The sequence below is a fragment of the Elgaria multicarinata genome, chromosome 8, assembly GCF_023053635.1.
Source record: "Elgaria multicarinata webbii isolate HBS135686 ecotype San Diego chromosome 8, rElgMul1.1.pri, whole genome shotgun sequence".
Lineage (NCBI taxonomy): Eukaryota > Metazoa > Chordata > Lepidosauria > Squamata > Anguidae > Elgaria > Elgaria multicarinata.
The window spans coordinates 9,782,246-9,803,208 of record NC_086178.1 but is presented as its reverse complement, the minus strand read 5'-3'; the positions used below and the strand labels follow the sequence as shown (position 1 = coordinate 9,803,208).

Genomic DNA, 20,963 nt, shown 5'->3' with positions numbered 1-20,963 from the left:
ATTCAAGCCAATCCCATCATCCCTGGATGTTAGGGGAAGTTTTGAAAATCGGAAATCCCATTTGCAGACATGGACTGTTCTCTGACATTTTGACAGATTAAAAAAAGGGAAGTGGGCACACTCACAGATGCCATCTCGATCCACATTCAGGAACAAGTTCCAAGCCAATCCCATCATCCCCTGATTTTTGGCAGGGCTTAAATCTTTTAACTCACCCCAAATCAAGTCCCATTCTACAACTACGTCAATTTGCATGTCAGAAACCCAACGTTCAGTCCCATGACAGCTTATCCATGTGTCCACATGGATGCCAAGTTTCAAGCCAATCCCATCATCCCCTGATTTTTGGTGGGGCTTAAACCCGCAGACAGCTCAATGGAGCCATTTCAAAGGAAATCCCAAGATGTCATGAATTGGGGAGTAGAGATAAACCTATGAATCTTCTTCCACACTTGAAAAATTGATTTGGAACTTCCAAAAGTCTAACTTGAGCACAAGAAGGACTTCTCCCTTGAGTCAAAGCCAGACACACACAACATCCCTGCGAGGCGGGCAGGGGAGGAGGGAGGGAAGGCAGGCAGGCAGCAGACATTTCTGGGGGCATAAGGAAGTGAGCCAAGGATAAGCCAGTAATGCATATAAAATGGAATAAATAAATAAATAAATAAATAAACAAAGGAGGGGTGGAATTAAAAGCAGCAGTGTTGCTGAATAAACAACAAGAAGAACTTTTTTTAAAAGGCTATATCTGTCTTTTACCAGTAAGAGGGGAGTGGACGTGCCCAGGGGGAGGGGAAAGCAAAGCATCATTGCCAATTGACTGTCCCTGTATAGGGAACAGTCTTTAAGAAGCAAACTCTCACTTCAACTCATGACAGGCATTAGCTTCACTCTCTGTCCACGGGTTAGCCTTTGGAGTGCTCTGATGGCCCTCCAAAGATAGGAGAGTGTGCACTGGGCATGTCCACATGCCCTAGGGGACCTCATCCCCTTGCACCACATCTATTCAGTTGTTCCCCAAAGTTAGGGTAGGTAGCAGTGCTGTGTTTCCTATCTGTTAGTATATGATTTCAAGTTGTATTTGTGCATTTGGTGGAGCTACTGTTTTAAAAAAACACTGGGAAAAATCCATTCAGAGTAGAAAGAGAAGTTTCCCAGAATCCAAAGTTACCCGTTTTGCCTATCCCCTCCTACAACTTTGGGATCATGTGATCATGACCGGGAGTTGACTCTGCCCCTCAGCAATTGAAAAGGTACCTTTTCCCCACTGTTTTACCCCATTTTTTTTTAAAAAAAAAAATCTAGCAAGCGAACCACAGCACGCAGAGAGCTGAGAGTAGGCTCAAAATGACCCCCAGCCATGACTCTCTAAGCCCAAGACGTTTCAGAAAGATATCTTAAAAAGCAACACAGTTGTCCCCTATTCTTTTCCGCAATGCAATCCTATGGGCGAAATTTTTCCAAATGGCGATCGGATCAGTCCGCGGAAAGAGAAGCGCTTCTCCTATGGGTGCTTCTCTTTGCTGTGCTTCTACGGGTCCCCGGTCCGCTTCTACTCCGCCTCTGGGCAAGGCGGAGTAGGCCAATTCACTTCTGATTCTCCGCTTCTAATCGGAGTGGAGCACATGCCTAATTGACTGCACTGTGATCCCAAAGCCATTAGTAAACAATAATAAAAAATGATTTATTACATTTTTATACCACCCAGGAGTTGAATCTGCCTGTCATCACTTAAAAAAACCTTTACCCCCCCTCCTGCTTTAAGCGATTCTAAACAAATTATTAGTAAGCAAACCGCAGGATGAATGAGGCTGAACATCTCCACAAATGACCCCAAAGCACCACTCTCTAAGCACAGTGAGTTTCACGCATGTGGGTTTCAAAACAAAAAAGTTATTTGTTAATCTTTCCCACAATGCAATCCTATGAGAAAAATATCCAAAATGGTTGGCGGAGCACTTTGCAAAAAGAGGAGTGATTCGCTTGTGGCCACTCCGCTTTGCAATGCTTCGCTAGCCCCCCGACTACCTTCTCCTCCGCCTGTAATGGAGGTGAAGTGCCCGATCCGCTTCTGCTTCTCCAAACCGAAGAGAAGTGGATCACAGCCCTAATAAAATCCATTACGTCTGTGTTTCATGGATTCTTAAGTGCCTTTCATTCCATCATCGGTTTCTTGATGGAATCATTCCCACCCCCACCCCTGTTTCCAGAATTTGCATCAATTTACGTTAGTGCAAATTCACCATTGCAAAAATGCATGACACCCCTCCATCCCATGTGCATTTTGTCAAAGTGTGTATTTTTGACGGGGATCAAAGATGGAGACCTGTATGAGTCAGAAAGAAAGAAAAAGCCTACTCACAATATTAAAGATGCCGGCTACAAATTTAAAGCCAACTTCAAGGGCTTCAATCAGTTTCTGGAATTTTTCATCTTCAAGAGAAAACCGGTGTCCAAAGGTCACAGCACAAATCACGTTGGAGGCTGCATTGGTGATGGGCAAGGAAGGGTCAAGTGGCTGCCCTGAAAATCGAGGCATATTAATATTAATCCAGCATCTCCTATTAATACCCAGAGTGGGATTTCATGGTGGTACATAGGAGGAAATAGGGGTTTTTGGCAAGGTATTTTTGCATTAGAAATCAAGTTGTAAACTGCCCAGAGAGCTTCGGCTGTGGGGCGGTATATAAATGTAATAAAATAAATAAATAAATAAATAAATCACGTGAATGAAATTGCTTTCCAGTATGGAGCACAAAAAGATTTCTGCACATTGGGACACATTTCGGCATCATTTCCTAGCATTACATACCCTTTGCACGTGCAAAAGTCTCCACCAGCTGCTGGGCCTCATCTTCTATTTGGTGCTCCATGCCTTTCTTCCCCAGTCCCAGCTTCCGCAGAGTCACTACACCAAACTTTCTCTGCTGCTTCCAGGTGTGGCCGTTTGAAAGTATAAGACCTGAAGCCATCAAAAACCAATGAGAAATTGTTATTCACACAACGCATGTTAAGATCGTGAGGTTGCCAGCCTAGAAAAGTCAACATCTGCTGGAGATCATGCCCGTGCGTCCAAAGGCGGCCCAATCTTTTAGCACCTAAGAACAGTATTGCTGAGGCAGGATCCATCTAGTACAGTTATTGATACCACTGACAAGACTGGCTGCTTCTGAAGCAGAACAACTTATGTATCCATTCCAAAACTTTGAAACTTGGATCTATGGAACTCCCTGCCACAGTTTTAATTAAGCTCCAAACTAAATCTGACGGTAAGGAAATGGTGCTTATAAAAAGTTCAACTAAGACTAAAACTCTTTTGCTTACAGAAATTCAGCTTCCCAGGCCTTAGCATGGAAAATGGAGGGGTTGTCCCTGCCTGCTACCGGGATCCCCTGTTGGTCATTTGGATGTACAGGGATGTTCCTGGGACGGATCCGGGATATAGGCCTGGTCTAGCCATGGCCCCAGTTTCTAAGGTGTAGGCATGTGATTGATACTTATGACTAGAGAGACATTTTAAAAATTAAGAAAATTATTATACAAATTAAAGGAATAATTTACACAGGGGTATAAGTCACTTTATGAATAATAGGCTGAGATTGTTTAAAATATGCTTACTTTTTATAATATGTAAGAGAATCTTCCCCAGCATAATGAGTGCTCAGGTTTCTCCCCAAAGATCCACCCTAACCAAACCCACACAGCCAGAAATTAAGGCTGTACAACAATCTTCCTGCTTTTCCTGTCTTCTAAGGTGATTCCTTTCCTTGCAATCTCCTCTGGTCAGACCTCTGCATAAAGCTGTCTGGTGTTGGGTTATGCTGCCTACTTGAAGCCCCACCATAATCTCAGACCTTCCTGCTTTCCTGAGACACCATCTCTGGCCTGAAGACTTTCTGCCAGCAAGGTCCTCTCAAACTGGAAGGCTTCTGTCTTTTTCCCAGTTCTGAGCTCTGCTTCCTTGATCTCTCTTCCAACTAGGGATAGATGGAGCCACATCTGTCTGGTTGTGGTGGGCACCAACTGAGCCATCCTTACTGCCTGCCCACATGAGCTGAGGAACAACTCCAGTGCCCAGGAAACACGTCCATCCCCTAACCAAACTGCCAATATGCAATAGTTACTTCTGCAATCCCAAAGTTGCTTATGTATGCAGCATTAAAAGCATAAAGGCATATGCTTTAAATTATTATTATTATTATTATTATTATTATTATTATTATTATTATTATTTATATAGCACCATCAATGTACATGGTGCTGTACAGAGTAAAACAGTAAATAGCAAGACCCTGCCACATAGGCTTACATTCTAATAAAATCATTATTTATTTATTTATTTATTTATTACATTTCTATACCGCCCAATAGCCGGAGCTCTCTGGGCGGTTCACAAAAATTAAAACCATTCATAATATAAAACAACAGTATAAAACCATAATATAAAATACAATAAAAAGCTCAACCAGATAAAAACAGCAGCAATGCAAAATTACAAATTTAAAACACCATTTTAAAATGTATTTATAGATTGTTAAAATGTTGGGAGAATAAAAAGGTCTTCACCTGGCATCTAAAGCATATAATGTAGGTGCCAAGTGAACCTCCTTAGGGAGCTCATTCTACAGCCGGGGTGCCACAGCAGAGAAGGCCCTCCTCCTGGTAGCCACCTGCCTCACTTCCTTTGGCAGGGGCTCACGGAGAAGGACGCCTGAAGATGACCTTAGGGTCCGGGCAGGTACATATGGGAGGAGGTGTTCCTTCAGATAACCTGGCCCAAAGCTGTTTAGGGCTTTCAATGTTAATACCAGCACTTTGAATCGGTCCCGGACCTGGACTGGCAGTCAATGAAGCTGGAAAAGGACTGGCGTAATGTGGTCTCGTCGGCCAGTCCCTGTTAGTAAGCGTGCTGCCCTGTTTTGTGCCAGTTGAAGTTTCCGGACCATTTTCAAAGATAGCCCCACGTATAACGCATTGCAGTAATCCAAACGAGAAGTTATCAGAGCATGGATAACTGTAGCTAGGCTATCACTGTCCAGATAAGGGCATAATAAAACAATAAAATCACAATAAAACAATAAGGAGGGGAAGAGAATGCACCAAACAGGCACAGGGTAGAGTAAAACTAACAGTAATGCACATAAAAGCATAAAAGGGATCATTTGTGCAAGTTGGCTATTACAGAAGTAACCAAGCAGCCTTATGCGTATATTGGCAGCTCCATTAGGGGACAGGGCAGCTGCCAGGGGAAGGCACTCTCCTCCTTCCACCACCATCCCTGGTGCCGTGGTAGCCAGGCTGGGAGGAGGAGGAGGGCACTTCATTTTCCTCTGCTATTGCAGTGGCAGTGATGCTAGCTAGGAAGGAGGAGGAAGAGAATGATGCTGCAGGTGCCCAAGCCATCCCTCCTGCCAAATGGTCTCTCCAACTGCTGACAGTTGCTATTCCAGGTTTACCTTTCAAACCAGCAAGACATGCCCCTGAGAACCTTCATCACAACTATTTCAGGTCTCCTTTGTTGTCTTCCGAGTGAAGGTAATGCTCTATTTTACCACTTATGTCGCAATCCTCTTAACAGCTGGTAAATACTAGGGCTGTGCTCCACTTTTCCTCAGACCAGAGAAGCAGAAGGCGGAGGTGAAGAGGATCGGGGGAGCAGCGGAGCATCGCAGAGCAGATTGAGGTGAAGGCGGATCCTTCACCTCAATCGGGTTAGGGTTAGCGATGCAGCAATGTCGGCAGAGCCAGATAAGGGGGCAGGGGGTCTTACCTGGTCCGTTGTGGTCTGTCGCCAGCTTCACTAGAGGCTGCAGCTCAACCCGGAAGTGTAGGCCACAAGCGGGCCAGAATGGATGCAGGTAAGGGGGAGGAGGGAGGGGGGTCTTACCTGGCGCTTCCCACCTGCCACTGCGGAGCTCTGCTTCAGAGCCAGAGCTTCGCAGAGGAACAGAGCGGATACTAGGAGGATCAAGATGGGGCAGAGCAGGCCAGATTGGGAGCAGAGCAGAGCAGGGGGTCCATGCACAGCCCTAGTAAATACAGTTTAATTGCTCTTTCCTGATTTCACCTGCTAATGATATCTCCAATTTACTGAAACGCTCATACGGTTTGGCCTAGAAAAAAGGAGCAGTACAAGTTCTAACTGTTCACAGCTTACCCCTTTCTCTTCCTATAGTTTTTAGGAAAGGAGATGACGGTCGCTCAGAGAATTCTTCTGCATGGTTGATCAGCACTTCTTTCACAGCTTGGAATCCACACACAACTATCACAGGCTGATGTCCTTGCCACATAGTGAAAATATTTCCATATTCCTTTGCTATCTGCCATTTGGGTCAAAATAGAGAACTGTTTAAGAAAAAACATAATAAAAGGGAAATATAATAGTTCAGAAACTCTTCTTGAAGAGGGGAATTGAAGTTGGCAATATTTGAGGGTGTGTGGAAGTAGCTCACCTTGCCTTGGGTGCAAAATAGTCTGGCATCGGCCCATGTATTCCTATGGCCACTTTGAAATACAGGCCTGTTGTAAAGTGTGGGTGCTGGAGGGGGGCATATGTAAACATGGAAATAATCTTTGGCAGGTTTTGGCAACCCCTCCTCCACTTATCTGGGTCTTTTAAAACTGGTGCCTATAAAGCATTGTATGAAACTACAGTCACCTTCTCTTTATTGTATTGTTTTCGTTTTGTGTTCGGAGATGATCCCTGGAAACTGCCGTTTTAGGGGGTCATAAGAATTGTTCCCCAAACAACCTTGTTAGTTTGTATTTTTATTCTGTGTGGTTTTCTATGAAATATAAATGTTTATCCATTTTAGGTATTTTGATTTGTAGGTGATCCGTGAGATTTTCCAATGATTTCCTGTGGCCTTTCAGAATGCCCATTCTGCCATGCCCGGCAAAGCCTGGGCATGGGGAGAGATTTGTGGGCATGGCAAGGGAGAGACATGCACATCCTGCATTGGGCAGGATTTTGGGCCACTCGGGTTGGGAGGGGTTTTGACCGGATAAAAGCCAGCCACTTACCCCTCGTAGACCTTCTTCTTGCAGGTGCATTATTATGTGGACAAAAAATTGCCAATGGGTTGCACGGTCTTGTGCGCATTATTTGAGAAATTTAGCTTGTTTCTCGAGTGGGCATTGCAGACCAGAATCGGATTTAAAAATTCAATTCACTATCTCGATGACTTTCTATTTGTTGGCGCAGCTAATACCAACCTGTGCGCATACACTATGAATGAGTTCCTAATCCTCATGGAACATTTGGATGTCACTTTAGCTCATGAAAAAAACGGAGGCCCCCAAAGCAACCATAACATTTTTAGGGATTGAATTGGATTCCACTAAGCAATGTTGCAGATTACCTCAGGATAAACTAGATGCCCTCCACCAACAATTGAGCCAAATAGCACAGGCTAAGAAGGTTACCCTCCGACAATTACAAGAAGTAGTTGGTCACCTTAACTTTGCATGCAGAATCATAGCCCCAGGCAGAGCCTTCACATGCAGCTTATGCGATGCCATGATGGGCCTAAAACTCCCCTTCCACCGAGTCAGGGTGACCGAGGCTATGTGAGATGATTTGAACATCTGTGTCATGAGGAAGTGGCTTTGCAACCAGCCACTTTTTAACTTATCTACATGGGCTGTGTGCCCAGACTGGGAAGACTGCCAGGTACCAGCAAACACACCAAATGAAGAGATAACACTTAATTTGTATTTCTCACACAGTTCAAAACATAAAGAAACAGAACAGCCTTTCTGTGCTTACACCAAAGTCAAAGCCAGTCCATAAATCCATCCAGTTGTCATAAAGGGTCTGGGAGAGAGGGTCACGAAAGTCCACAAAGCCAGTCCGAGTTCCAAAGGGCAGGAGAGAGTCACAGAGTCCAAGAAGTCCGTAGTCCAACCGGTATATCAGAAACACGACAAGGCCAAGGTTTCAAGGTCCAGAGCTTTCTCAGGCAAATCAGATTAAGTCTGACAAGATCCTGGCCTGTGCACTGTTACTTAAATACCCAAGCCCAGAATCACAGCTGTTCCCTGTTTATCTGGCGTTTAGTAGCAATATGCTTGGATCTGCGTAACGCCTCCTTCTCCACCCTTTGTTGTTTGAACAATGGCACTGGTAAGATGTTTGTTTGCTCTTCCTCTAAGGCTGAGCTGGAGGGAGCCTCTGCTGGCTGCTGCCCAGCCATGCTGGTACTGGGTCCAGCCTGTGGCTCTTCGTCCCCAGACTCCTCCTCATCAGATACCTCACAGTTCCTAACAATCTGGCAGGCGTTTTTAGCTGAGTTTAATGGCATTTCATTCTGGAGACAGGACTTACTCATAGAAGCCAAGATGCAGATTCATTCTGATGCATCCGGTTCACTAGGTTTAGGTATAATTTGGGGGGACAGATGGTGCGCCGAGCAATGGCCAATGGAATGCCAAATATCAAATATCTGCACAGATTTGACATTTCTTGAGTTCTTCCCAATTTACGTAGCTGCCCACATTTGGTCAGCTGAAGTGTCGAATTCCATTGTCCATTTCTGGTGTGACAATCAAGCAACAGTTCAGATCATTAATACATTAACCTCCCGGAACCATCGGGTAATGAACCTTGTCCATGCTTTCACTCTGCATTGCCTGCACTATTATATTCTATTTCGTGCTCGACACATCCCTGGCCTAGATAACTCCATAGCCGATGCTTTATCGTGTCAGCAGGTACTAAGATTCCGGGAATTGGCACCATGGGCACGTCAACGGCTGGAGCACATGCCACCCAGCTTATGGGACATTGGCAGCAAGACGTTGAGAATGCTATATGGCAGTTGGTAGCCCCTAGCACTAAGGCAGTGTACCTGCATGCAGGTAAGGAATTTCAGGCATTCAGGGAAGCCAAGCAGCTGCCCCTAGCATGGCCCATCCCTGTTGAGCACATTCAGGAATTCTGTGTGTTGGCCCATGAAAAAGGCCTTTCCACAAGAAAAATATCTGGTAAGTTAGGTGCTCTGGCTTTTTTGGCCAAAATGCAAGGTGTGGCGGATAACACGGTGGACTTCCGGATCAGGCAGGCCTTAAAAGGATGGTCCAGAACTTCGCCTCAGCCTCAGGATAGTCGATTCTCAATTACCCTGGATATATTGGTCAGGCTAAAACCGCAGTGGCTCATCTTATGCAAATCGTCTTACGAGGCAGCTTTATTCCATGCAGTATCTGTGATTGCATTCTTTGGTGCTTTTCGCATAGCTGAGTTACTAGCCTTTTCAAAACAAGACCTTTCAAAGAGAGCTTTGCAATACTGCGACATAACACTTTCACATCAAGGGGTCATCCTGCAGTTGAGGAGATCTAAAACAGACCAGGAGGGCGGGGGCGTCAACATATACCTCAACCAGGCACCTGTTGCCGACATTTGTCCAGTGGCTGCGCTACAGACTTACATTAACTTCCGAGGCAATGGGGAAGGAAACCTTTTCTGCCATAACAACCCACTCACCACTAACAAAATTCCAATTTTGGACCATTACCAAAAAAGCACTTAATTCTTTAGGTCTACAAGAGGCATGCTTCGGCACCCATTCCTTTAGAATATGGGCAGCATCCATGGCTGCAGCTTTGGATTTATCCCAGGACATGATTCAAGGCATTGGTAGATGGCGATCTGCAGCATTCCAGTCTTACATCAGGTAAATGCCTCAGTAATAACACTTCTAGGTCACGCAGCTAACTATCCTGTCTATTTTAGATCGTTGGGGAAGCCAGGCTTCGGCTCGCATGATCATCTGTGGCCACAGTATGGTCTCCTCGGTTGGCAGAAGGGCAGCCACCTCTTCCTTTGGAACCCAGCTGGGCTTGAGCCAGTTCGCCGCAGTACAGTGGTTGGGCAGACGTGGGATGCGTTGGGAACGCCTGCTACCCACCTTATTTCAGGAGCCGATGGCTCCTGATACACCTCGGAAATCTGCCAAAATCCCTGGACTTACGCCAAAGGCATTCCGCTGCCCGGGAACAGGAGTGGAGATAGTGAAGAGAGGAAGTAAGCCACGGTTGTGGTTGTGATGGATGAACCATCCATGTCACAGATGGGGCAAACTCATCAAGGGAAGCAGATAAAGAAGAATTGAAAGAGGACACGGCTAAGTCCACAGAAGGGACAGAAATAACAGAAGAAAGAGAAGAAGACAAGGATTGAGAAAGAGCATTGTAATTTATAGAATGCAGATCTCAGCAAGATCGAAGAACAGAAGTTAAGAGAGGAGGATTATGAGTGAGAGCAAAAGAAACTAAATGATGATCCGACAATGGAAACTCAACAGCAGAAAATTCAGAAATAGAACAATTCTTAGAAAAGACGAGATCCAGATAGTGCCCAAGAGAATGTGTGGGAAGGTCAGACCAGTGCTTAAGACCAAAAGAAGAAGATAAAGAAAGAAATAGTAAAGCTATTGGGTCATTAGTATCATCGACATGGATGTTAAAATCACCCAGGATGAGGGTAGGAGAATTATCAGAAAGAAAAAAGTTTAACCAAGAGTCAAAGTCAGAGATAAATTTTGACGATGGACCAGGAGGATGATAGATAACTGCAACTCGCAACCATAATGAAGTGAAAAGTCTCACCAATTGAGCTTAAAAAGAGGAATAACAGTGAGAAGGAGGAGCAGAAAGAGGCTGAAACCGGTATAAGCTGGAAAATAGAAGACCACACTGCCCCCACACCACTCGGAACAACTAGTGTGAGAAAAGGAGAGTCCTCCAAAGGAGAGGGCAGCAGTAATAGCAGTATCATGGGCAGGGAGCCAGGTTTCAGTAAGAGCAAGAAAATGCAAGGATCGCGAGAGAAATAGATTGTGAATGGCAACAGCCTTGGGAGCAATAGATCAACAGTTCCATAAAGAACAGGAAAAGGGTAACTGAGAGGGAGAAAGACATCGCATTGGGACTAGATTAGAAGAGGCAAAAAAAGAAGGTGCCATAAGATAGAGAATAGAAAAGATAAGAATAAAAGATTGAAGAATAGAAAAAAATAAAATGATAAGTTCCACAGAGATAAGACAAGGGCCGGGCAGCAGCCTTAACCAGGGCTGGCCCAGCCACGACTGGCTCCGTCTTGTCACAGAACAATAACATAGAGCTATAAATAGCAAGCAACCAAGAATTAATAAATAAATACAGACACCAATCTGCAACACACAGAAACAATCAGGAAATGGAAGCAATGTCAAATACAGCACAATCAGATTTAAGGGATGCGCAACATCAACTAATAAGAAAAACAAAAAGCCGCCACATAAAAAATGTCCAAGTCTTTAAGGCACTGTCACTTCAGTAACAATGCTTTCAGCATTAGACATGTGACCAAGGCAACTCCCCCTTGGGGGATGGTCATGTCAAGATGGCCCTGCCTTGGGGTGGGCATGTTGAGGTGGGCATGCCTCCTTGAGGGTGGCCATGTTGTCCTCCGTTTTGGTTTCCAAAATATGGTCAACCTATGCTGGATGCTTTGGAGAAAAGATGTGACATTATCCTTAAAATGGTACATTATACCACATTACTAAAAGAAAATAGATCCCAATTAAGATTGGGAATTTTTCTCCAATTACATGCAAAATTTAATAGGTGGTGTTTTAGTCCATTAGTGCTTTTCCTCCCAAGCAGGTCCTATTCAATTTGTTAACTATGTTTTTCAGATTTCTTCTGTGGAGAAAGCACAATCCTCCATTTGTCTAGCGTTGAAACAAGCAGCTACATTTCTTTCTTCCTTTTTTAAAACACAAGTCTGTGGTTGCAAAATCTGAAGCCCACAGAGGGACATCTGAACATTATATATCCATATCTACCTATCTATATCACTGTAGTACTGACTTTTTTAGCTTTTGGGGAAGCCATTGCCTGCTTCTGGTGCATTTGAATCTGGATTTTGTGAGACCCACACTAACACATATTATAGATCGTTTCTTTAATAGAAACTGTACTCTGTACAGCACCATGTACATTGATGGTGCTATATAAATAAATAAATAAATAAATAATAATAATAATAATAATAATAATAGAAATTGTCTAGTTTTTACTACCATGCTAAGAGAGTTTAAGGGTGTTTCTAATGACAGGGTTTAAGGGTGTGTGTTTTTTTAAAAAATAATTTTATTTATTAAACTCCATTTAACAAAGCAGTTTTTAAAAAAGTTAAATATATATGTAAAAACTTACAAGTCAGACAGCGCTTCTAATAAATACACAAACACAATTTCTGTAGTTGCTAAGAGAGTTTAAGGGTGTTTCTAATGACAGGGTTTAAGGGTATTTCTAATGACAGGATATGACTTTCCATGTTAAATAAAGGTGTGTTCGACCACAACTAGCGTCTTCGTAATGTTTGGGCCACAACAACATTATGTTTAATAACCTAAGGCACTGATTGTTAACTTTATTATTGATTTTATTATGTTTGTACAATCAATTGTGTTTTGTTAAATAGTTGATATTCTTAAGCTTCAATTCAGTGGGAATAAGCCCCACTGAACACAGTGCAGATTATTCTGAGCAGACACACATAGGATCACACTGTTGATTGCATCTGGTGATGGATTTGCTGAATTCAGTTGAATAAACTGAGCTGTCTTAAGTATATGGGGTGGTGGAGAAAGAAAGTATCTCAAATATCACAATACGTATGTACAGCATCCGCATCTCAGTCCATGCAGACCTAATACAAATCATTCTGATAGTGGTGGTACAATGCCACAATTGTCCATAGGCAGAAATATTCAAAAGATATCCCAGAGCGTCCAGGAATGAAACAACTGGAAGAACAGGTTTAATATACTATGGAAATATTTGATCATAAAGAGAGATAAAACTATCTATATTGGACCCAGGCAGTGAAAGCCTCTAAAACGTCTAAACTAGCACCAGAAGCCCATTGTGAGTCTGGAGGAGTGAGCATAAGTCAGTTCTTCTTAACACCCATGACAATATGAGCTGCAGGTTGTTGTTTTTAAGCATTTCCAGGACCAGCTCCTAGCACAGCACATTAGAAGTGTTTATCCTTGAGGTTAAAATTAGAAAAACAGAAAGATGCTTACTCTCTACAAGAGGGCTCGGCTGGCACATCAGCTGCAACTTAAAAAAGGCTGTCTTGCATAGGAATGCACGCAAGAGTGCTGGGTGTGCACAGGCACACCCTAATTTCTCTGGGCTGTCTCCACTTTCCTGCACCCACTGCTTTTAAGGAGGATGGGAAAGTGCCATTGGAATCCCTGGGGGAACTACACACTTTCTGGAGGCCCTGGAAAATGAACTTTCCTGCCCACCCTACTGTTCTAATCAGGAGTGGAGGAGGGGAAAGCACACTTTCTCTCCCCGCGACTGCACCAATTGGGATCTTAAGGCCCCGATTAGAGCACTGGTGGAGGGTGAGAAAGTGTGCTTTCTCCTCCTCCACTCCAATAAGGACGTTTAAGGTGCACACCCTAATAAAAAGAGCTGCACACACCTATGCTGTCCTGGTCATTGTTGCCAGAGAGCACAGGAATGAAAGGAACGCCCAGCACCTGTTCCAACAATGTCTTCATTGGGCTGTTTTGGGGTCTCCCCCCTTCCCCCTAAATATTTTTGTACACCCACAAACTTTGGGGCTCCCCCCATGCCAACTGATAACTCCTGCTTATGCACATTGTTTTGGCTACAAAAGAACTGGAACAAGGTGCTTGGCCAAGTCCTGTCGACCACCTGTGTGCTTGCCCCTCATGGCTCATTACATCAAATAAGGAGGGGATCGCCGGCTGGGTCCAGGAGGTTGTAAATGCCTCCTTGAGAGAGGGAGTGGTGCCGGCCTCTTTAAAAGAGGCGGTAATTAGACCACTCCTGAAGAAGCCTAATCTGGAACCGGAGGATGTTAACAAGTACAGGCCAGTGGCTAATATTTCCTGGGCAAGGTGCTTGAGCGGGTGGTTGCAGGACACCTCCAGGCACTCTTGAATGAAACGGATTATCTAGATCCATTTCAATCGGTTTTCAGGCTTGGTTTTTGAATGGAAACTACCTTGGTAGCCCTGTGGGATGACCTCTGCCGGGAGAGAGACAGGGGGAGTGCGACCCTGTTGGTTCTCCTGGACCTCGCAGCAGCCTTCGATATCATCAACCATGGTATCCTTCTGGATAGGTTGTCTGAGCTGGGAGTTGGAGGTACTGCATTGCAGTGGTTCTGCTCCTACTTGGATTGCTGATTCCAGAGGGTGGTGCTGGGGGATTATTGCTCTGTGCCGTGGCTCCTAAGCCATGGGGTTCCACAGGGCTCTATCTTGTCCCCTATGCTGTTTAACATATACATGAAGCCGCTGGGGGAGGTTATCCAGAGATGTGGACTGAGGTGTCATCAATATGCGGATGATACCCAGCTCTACCTTTCCTTTTCATCAAACCCAGGTGAGGCAGTGACTGTTCTGAACCAGAGCCTGGGCATGGTAATGGACTGGATGAGGGCTAACAAACTGAGACTCAATCCAGACAAGATGGAGGTACTGTTAGCGGGTGGTTCATCTGCCTGGCGAGGTGATGTTTGCCCTGTCCTGGATGGGGTTACACTCTCCCTATAGGATCGGGTCCATAGTTTGGGGGTGCTCTTGGATCCAGAACTGTCACTTGAGGCACAGCTGAACTCAGTGGCAAAGAGCACCTTTTATCAGCTTAGGTTGATATACCAACCTAAGGTTTAGGTTTTAATTTTTGTGAAACGCCCAGAGAGCTCCGGCTATTGGGCGGTATAGAAATGTAATAAATAAATAAAAATAAATAAAATACCAACTGCGCTCTTATCTGGACAGGAATAGCATAGCTACAGTTATCCATGCTCTGATAACCTCTCATTTGGATTACTGCAATGCGTTATATGTGGGGCTGCCTTTGAAAATGGTCCGGAAGCTTCAGTTGATACAAAACAGGGCAGCCCGTTTACTAACAGGGACTGGCCGGAGAGATCACATTACGCCAGTCCTTTTACAACTTCATTGGCTACCAGTCCAAGTGCTGGTATTGACATTTAAAGTCCTTAACGGTTTGGGGCAAGATTATTTGAAGGAACGCCTCCTCCCATATGTACCTGCCCGGACCGTAAGATCATCTACAGGGGCCCTTCTCCATGAGCCCATGCTAAAGGAAGTGAAGCAGGTGGCTACTTGGAGAGGGATTTCTCCGCCGTGGCACCCTGGTTGTGGAATGAGCTCCCCAGAGAGGTCTGCCTTGCATCTACACTGTACTCCTTTCGTCGCCAGCTGAAGACATTTTTATTTTCTCAGTTTTTTTAACACTTAATTTAAATTTTACTGTTCTAACTCTGTATTTTAATCTTATATCAATTTTGCTGCGTGGTTTTATCCTGGTTGTGCTTTTTATACTGTATTTTGTATTTGTGCTTTTAACCTGTAGGTTGTTTTATTATGGTTTTAATTTTTGTGAACCTCCCAGAGAGCTTCAGCTATTGGGCAGTATAAAAGTGTAATAAATAAAATAAAATAAAATAAAATAAAATAAAATAAAATAAAATAAACTCAAGGAATCGAATTGACATTTAATGAAAAGATAAGAAATGAGCATTGTTGGAAATGAAACCAGACAGAAGAGGGTTTGGTGTATATTCCGTGGAATCAGGAGACCTGGAATTCCTCATTGGACTGATAATTGTGTGTACAAGTAAATTTATTATAGGATCCATATGGAGCATAATACCAGTAAAATTATCAGTTGTTTAGATGAGGAGGGATATTATTAAATTATTTCTGATAAGCATCATCCTGAGGTCTTCCAGATTTCACATATAGTCTTCATTTTATTGTACATTAATCTTCTGTTTACCAATTTTTGAACCTTTTGCCCCAAAAATAGTATACAAACAAACCTTAACAAGCAGTTGGTTCCCCCTGAATACAGTTCGTGAAGAAAAATGAAATCATAGTTAAAGGACATAAATATTGAATTACAGTGAAAACCTTTGCTATTTGTGGAATCTGTGTGCCAACAGCTTTCCAACAAAGTTTGTTTCATGAGAATTGGTCAACAAGAAGATAGTGAAAAAGGTCTAACCAACTCTTGACTTTGAATTATATGTATACAATTAAAAATAATGTTAAAATACTTTTTCATATCACATTTGATCCATAATATTTTATTAACACAACTCTTTTGTCCATAGTCACAACAGAAAGTAAAGAATTCAAAATTCTCTTCACTGAGGGCCTTGCTAGACCATGCCGAATAAGCCGGCAGGGAGACGGGGCGACGGGGCGCTAACTTTAGTGCGCGCCGCCCTGCCTCCTACACGCACGATGCGCAGGGACTCCAGAAGCCCTGCAGCATCGGCCAATTTTTTTTAAAGGGGCCACGTGCGCCCCGAAGACTCCAGACAAGGTAAGTGGGTTTTTTTTAAAAAAATTATCCTTCCCTCACCCCCATCCCATCCCCGGCTGTCCTTCCCTCGCCCCCATCCCATCCCCAATGTCCGTCCCTCGCCCCCCCTGTGCCATCCCCAGCTCTCCGGCTTTTCCCCCACCCTGTGCCATCTCCGATGTCTGGCTTTCCCCCCTCTCTCCTGGCAGGTTCGGCCTTCCCCCTGCCCCTCTCTTCCCCCCCGGGATCCCCCCCGGGCCGATGGGCACAGCGCTCCTATGAGCGCTGTGCCCAGTCCGTGGCGTTTCCCGGCTACTCACGAGTAAGCAAGTAGCCGCAAAAAGCCACGGACCCTGCTAGACGTTCCGCAGCCCCGGCCTCAGGCCGGGGCTGTGGAAAAGGCGCCATAAGCGAATTCACTTATGGCGCGTTAAGGGAGGTCTTAGCGCGGCCTGACCCCGGATTCCCCTGAGCGTTATCTGGATGCACAGCAGGGAAACCGGGCCTCACAGAGCGCTAAAACCTCATCTAGCAAGGCCCTGAAACTCTTTCTCAGCTTAATAACATATTGATAAATTATTTGGAAAGAAGTACCTTAATGAAAGTATCTTCATAAAGTCTAATTCCAAGTCTCCACATGCTTCCAATGAAAGGAAGGGGAAGAGGCCCAGGAGGGTAGTTTCTGCGAGACCAGAGTTGTCTCAGGAAGACCAAAATCAGAAGAGCCACCAGCAAAGCAATCAGAAGTGCCCGTATCTCCATCATTCTCCTGCCTTCTCTTTGTCTTTGACTGTTGCTAAGATGTCTGGGTGTGTTGACTCTGCTTTCTCTGATGGCCTTTTGCCTTCCTTAGAGATGTTGCCACTTCTTTGTCTGGTTCTTTGTTAACATCTATTTATATTCTCCAATTACAAAACAACAAAAACAAATAAGCATTATCTCCTCTGATATCATGGTCTTTGCTAGACCTGCCGGGATAAGCTTGCAAGGGAGGCGGGGCCACGGCGCGCTAACGTTAGCGCACACCACCCCAGCTTCCAGACGCCGGACGCGCAGGGACGACGCAAGCCCTGCAGCGTCCGCCATTTTTTTTTTAGTTTAAAGGGGCCACATGTGGCCCAAAGACTCCGGAGAAGGTAAGGGTTTTTTTTTAGTTAACCCCCCATCCGTCCTCCCTCGCCGTCTCCCGTTCGTCGCCCCCCGTCCTCCCTCGCCGTCTCCCATTCTTCGCCCCCCGTCCTCCCTCGCCATCTCCCGTTCGTCGCCCCCCGTCCTCCCTGGCCATCTCCCGTTCGTCGCCCCCGTCCTCCCTCGCCATCTCCCGTTCGTCGCCCCCCGTCATCCCCTCTCCTGCCGGTCTGGCCTTCCCTCCCCCATCTCCCACCCCCCGGATCACCCCCCATGGCACGATGGGCACAGCGCTCGTATGAGCGCTGTGCCAGGTCCATGGCTTTTTGCAGCTAGCAAAAAGCCACGGACCTCGCTAGACGTTTCGCAGCCCCGGCCTGAGGCTGGGGCTGTGAAAAAGGCGTGCCATAAGCGACTTCGCTTATGGCGCGTTAGAGGAGGCCTCAGTGCGGCCTGGCGCCGGATTCCCCTGTGCATCATCTGGACGCACAGCAGGGAAACTGGCCCACAAAGTACGCTAAGGCCTTGTCTAGCAAGGCCCCATATCTATGTAGCCTTGTAATTTGGTCCCCCAGGCATGTGTCATAATAGCAGGGTGTGTTTTGCAACATGGCTAATTTTGATATGTGTCACTCTAATGATTGGAAGGAGGGGTGTTTAATTAGAGATTCCAGTGTAATCCTGCCTAAAGCTAACATGGGACCATTTGGCTGGTGGCCAGTTGCCACAGATATTCAGAGACGTCAGTGTACCATATATTTATTTATTTTTATTTATTTATTTATCATACTTATACCCCGCTCCTCAGCCAAAAAAGGCTCTCGGAGCGGCTTACACTTAGCAAAAAAGACAGTCCCTGCTCTCAGGCTTACAATCTAATAATGACATGACACACAAGGAAAAGGAGTCAAGGAGGGAGGGAGGGAGGAGAGAGAAAGAAAGAGAGAGAGAGAGAGAGAGAGAGAGAGAGAGAGAGAGAGAGAGAGAGTCCAGCAGGAGCAGGCCCAGGCCCCGATGTTACTTCTGCCTGCTCCTGTCCCCTCGGTCCTTCTTCTTCCCCACATGGCCAAGATGGCAGTTTGCCCTCTGGGAGGGGGGGAAGAGTCCAGCAGGAGCAGGCCCTGATGTTACTTCTGCCTGCTCCTGTCCCCTCGGTCCTTCTTCTTCCCCACATGGCCAAGATGGCAGTTTGCCCTGTGGGGGGGGGGGGAAGAGTCCAGCAGGAGCAGGCCCTGATGTTACTTCTGCCTGCTCCTGTCCCCTCGGTCCTTCTTCTTCCCCACATGGCCAAGATGGCAGTTTGCCCTGTGGGGGGGGGAAGAGTCCAGCAGGAGCAGGCCCCGATGTTACTTCTGCCTGCTCCTGTCCCCTCGGTCCTTCTTCTATATTGATGAAATATGTATGAACCTAAGAAGAGTCCTGCTGAATCAGACAAAAGGCCTATGTAGTTCAACATCTTATTTCCCACAGTGACCAACCAGATGCCACTGAGCGGCCAATAAGCAAGAGATGAGGGCATTAGCCTTCTCCCAGTGTAGCTCTCTAGCAACAGCATTCAGAAGAAAGCCTTTGATAGCCTTATCCTCTCTGGTTTGTCCAAAGCCTTTTACGTTCTTGGCATCATGGATGTGTGAATCCTGTCTCTTTTATTTCCAGGAACTTTTTTATTTTGTCTCCCTGTACTCTCAGCTATCCAAGGAGAGTTGCAAGCACATCTGCATAGACCAGCGGTCTCCCTGTTGCCCTCCTGATTTGTTGGTGGCCATGCTGACTGGGGCTGAAGGACAATGTAGTCCAGCTCAGCTTGAGGGCACCAGGTTGATAAAAGCTGCTGGCAGAGACCATCCTGGAAAGTGCCAGGTACATGCTGGAAAATGGGTTGTTTCTTCCTTTATATTTTACATTAGCCTTTGTCCATGAACAGCTCTCTTTGCATGAGTTGAGGATAGGAACTGATCAGGTTTTGGTAATGAGCGTGACAGCATGGGTGTACCAGGGAGGTGATGGATTCCCCAGGAAAAGGGGGCACATGGCCCTCAAAGAAATACAAAAGAGTGATTCAGAAAGACATATCTGGCAAGGGAAATATTGTGGAATCCCACTCAGACACAGAGACAGCATTTGCTCACAAAGGCTTTATTCAGCAAGACAGAAAAACACACTGCAGCAGAGACCCCACCTTCACTGAGGTGACATCTGCCTGACATGCAGAGGTGTTTTTTTTACTTGAGTTGGGTTCCTGTTATTATTGCATACAATGGCACTGTTATTGCTTAACATAGAAGCTAGACTGACAGCAGCAGCAGACATTGGCTGGTCTTTTGGGATGAGTCACTGTTTCAGAGACTTCTACACCCCAAAATAGATTAGCTTAACATAGGTGCAGTGTGAATGTGAGACATATGCACATATATGTATGGTTTCATAAATGGTTTTCCTCAAGAACCCTTTTGGAAATCTCCATTACAGAAAGAGAGCAAAACTCCAACACTCATTTTGAGTTTCAAAGTTCTTACAGGTGTTTAGAGATTTCCATTACGGAGGGAAGCAAATAAGAAGATTTCTTCAATCTTGGTGTTTACTGTAATAAAACATTTGTGCTCTTTCAACCTGCAACATTTCATGGCCCCAGTTCTTGGGAAGGGCAGTTGCAACCTTCTGAAGTCCCAATAATTTCAATTCGCTTTAGGCATGCCTAATCTTCTATGAATCAGGGCTATGAAATGTAAATCCTTTGTTTTTAAATATTCATTACGGTTTAAGACTTTTTCTCCATGCAGATGTTGCCATTTTGCCATTCATGCGTTTTTAATATTGAGTTTAAAGAGAGGGGTTCTCTGACTCCTTGAAAGTGGGTAATGATCTGCTGCCCATGGAGGAGAAGAAATTGTGGGAGACTGTCTTCATGGCACCAAGTTGGTGCCACCTTAACTCCAAACCCTGCAGTTTCATTTATCCAGGGTAGCATCGGGTAATCCTGATGCCAAGGAGGGAGTGTGGGGTTTCCAGAAGTCATCTGGGTACTGGAGCTCCCCCCCCCGCCCTCTTCCTTTTTTCCGGCAACCAATCAGCAGTCAACTTCAGCCAGGACTGCCCTGTGGATTGGCCATGGAGCAAGGTCAGTTGGCAGAAGAGCCAGGGTGTCCTCACTCCCACTGAAAAAGTTGGGGTAAATCCGTGCCTTTTTTCCTGTGCAGCTTTGTGGGAAAGCCCTGCAGTGGCTGCAAATCTCCAGCTGCATCGTATCACTGACACAACACAGATTCACAGCCACCCCAATCCAGACAAGATGGAGGTGCTTACTGTCAAGGGCCCTAACCAGGGTTTGGAGGTGTGTCAACCAGTTCTGGATGGGGTTACACTCCCTCTGAATGACTGCATTCGCAGCTTTGGGGTGCTTCTGAATCTGTCGCTCCAAATGACAGCCCAGATAGATGCGATGGCCAGAAGTGCCTACA

The 20,963-nt window shown here is 45.4% G+C and overlaps 1 protein-coding gene across 1 annotated transcript in view; it reads right to left on the bottom strand.

Moving 5' to 3' along the window:
- LOC134402403 (cytochrome P450 2C8-like) overlaps positions 1 to 17,232 on the bottom strand; it is a 50,006-nt gene extending 32,774 nt beyond the window's left edge. Inside the window, exons 1-4 of the mRNA XM_063131832.1 lie at positions 16,972 to 17,232; positions 6,158 to 6,320; positions 2,813 to 2,962; positions 2,363 to 2,523 (exon numbers count right to left, since the gene is read on the bottom strand). Coding sequence (XP_062987902.1) covers positions 2,363 to 2,523; positions 2,813 to 2,962; positions 6,158 to 6,320; positions 16,972 to 17,142 — 645 coding nt within the window. The 5' untranslated portion in view covers positions 17,143 to 17,232. The remainder of the gene's footprint in view (positions 1 to 2,362; positions 2,524 to 2,812; positions 2,963 to 6,157; positions 6,321 to 16,971) is intronic.
- Positions 17,233 to 20,963: the final 3,731 nt, after the last annotated feature.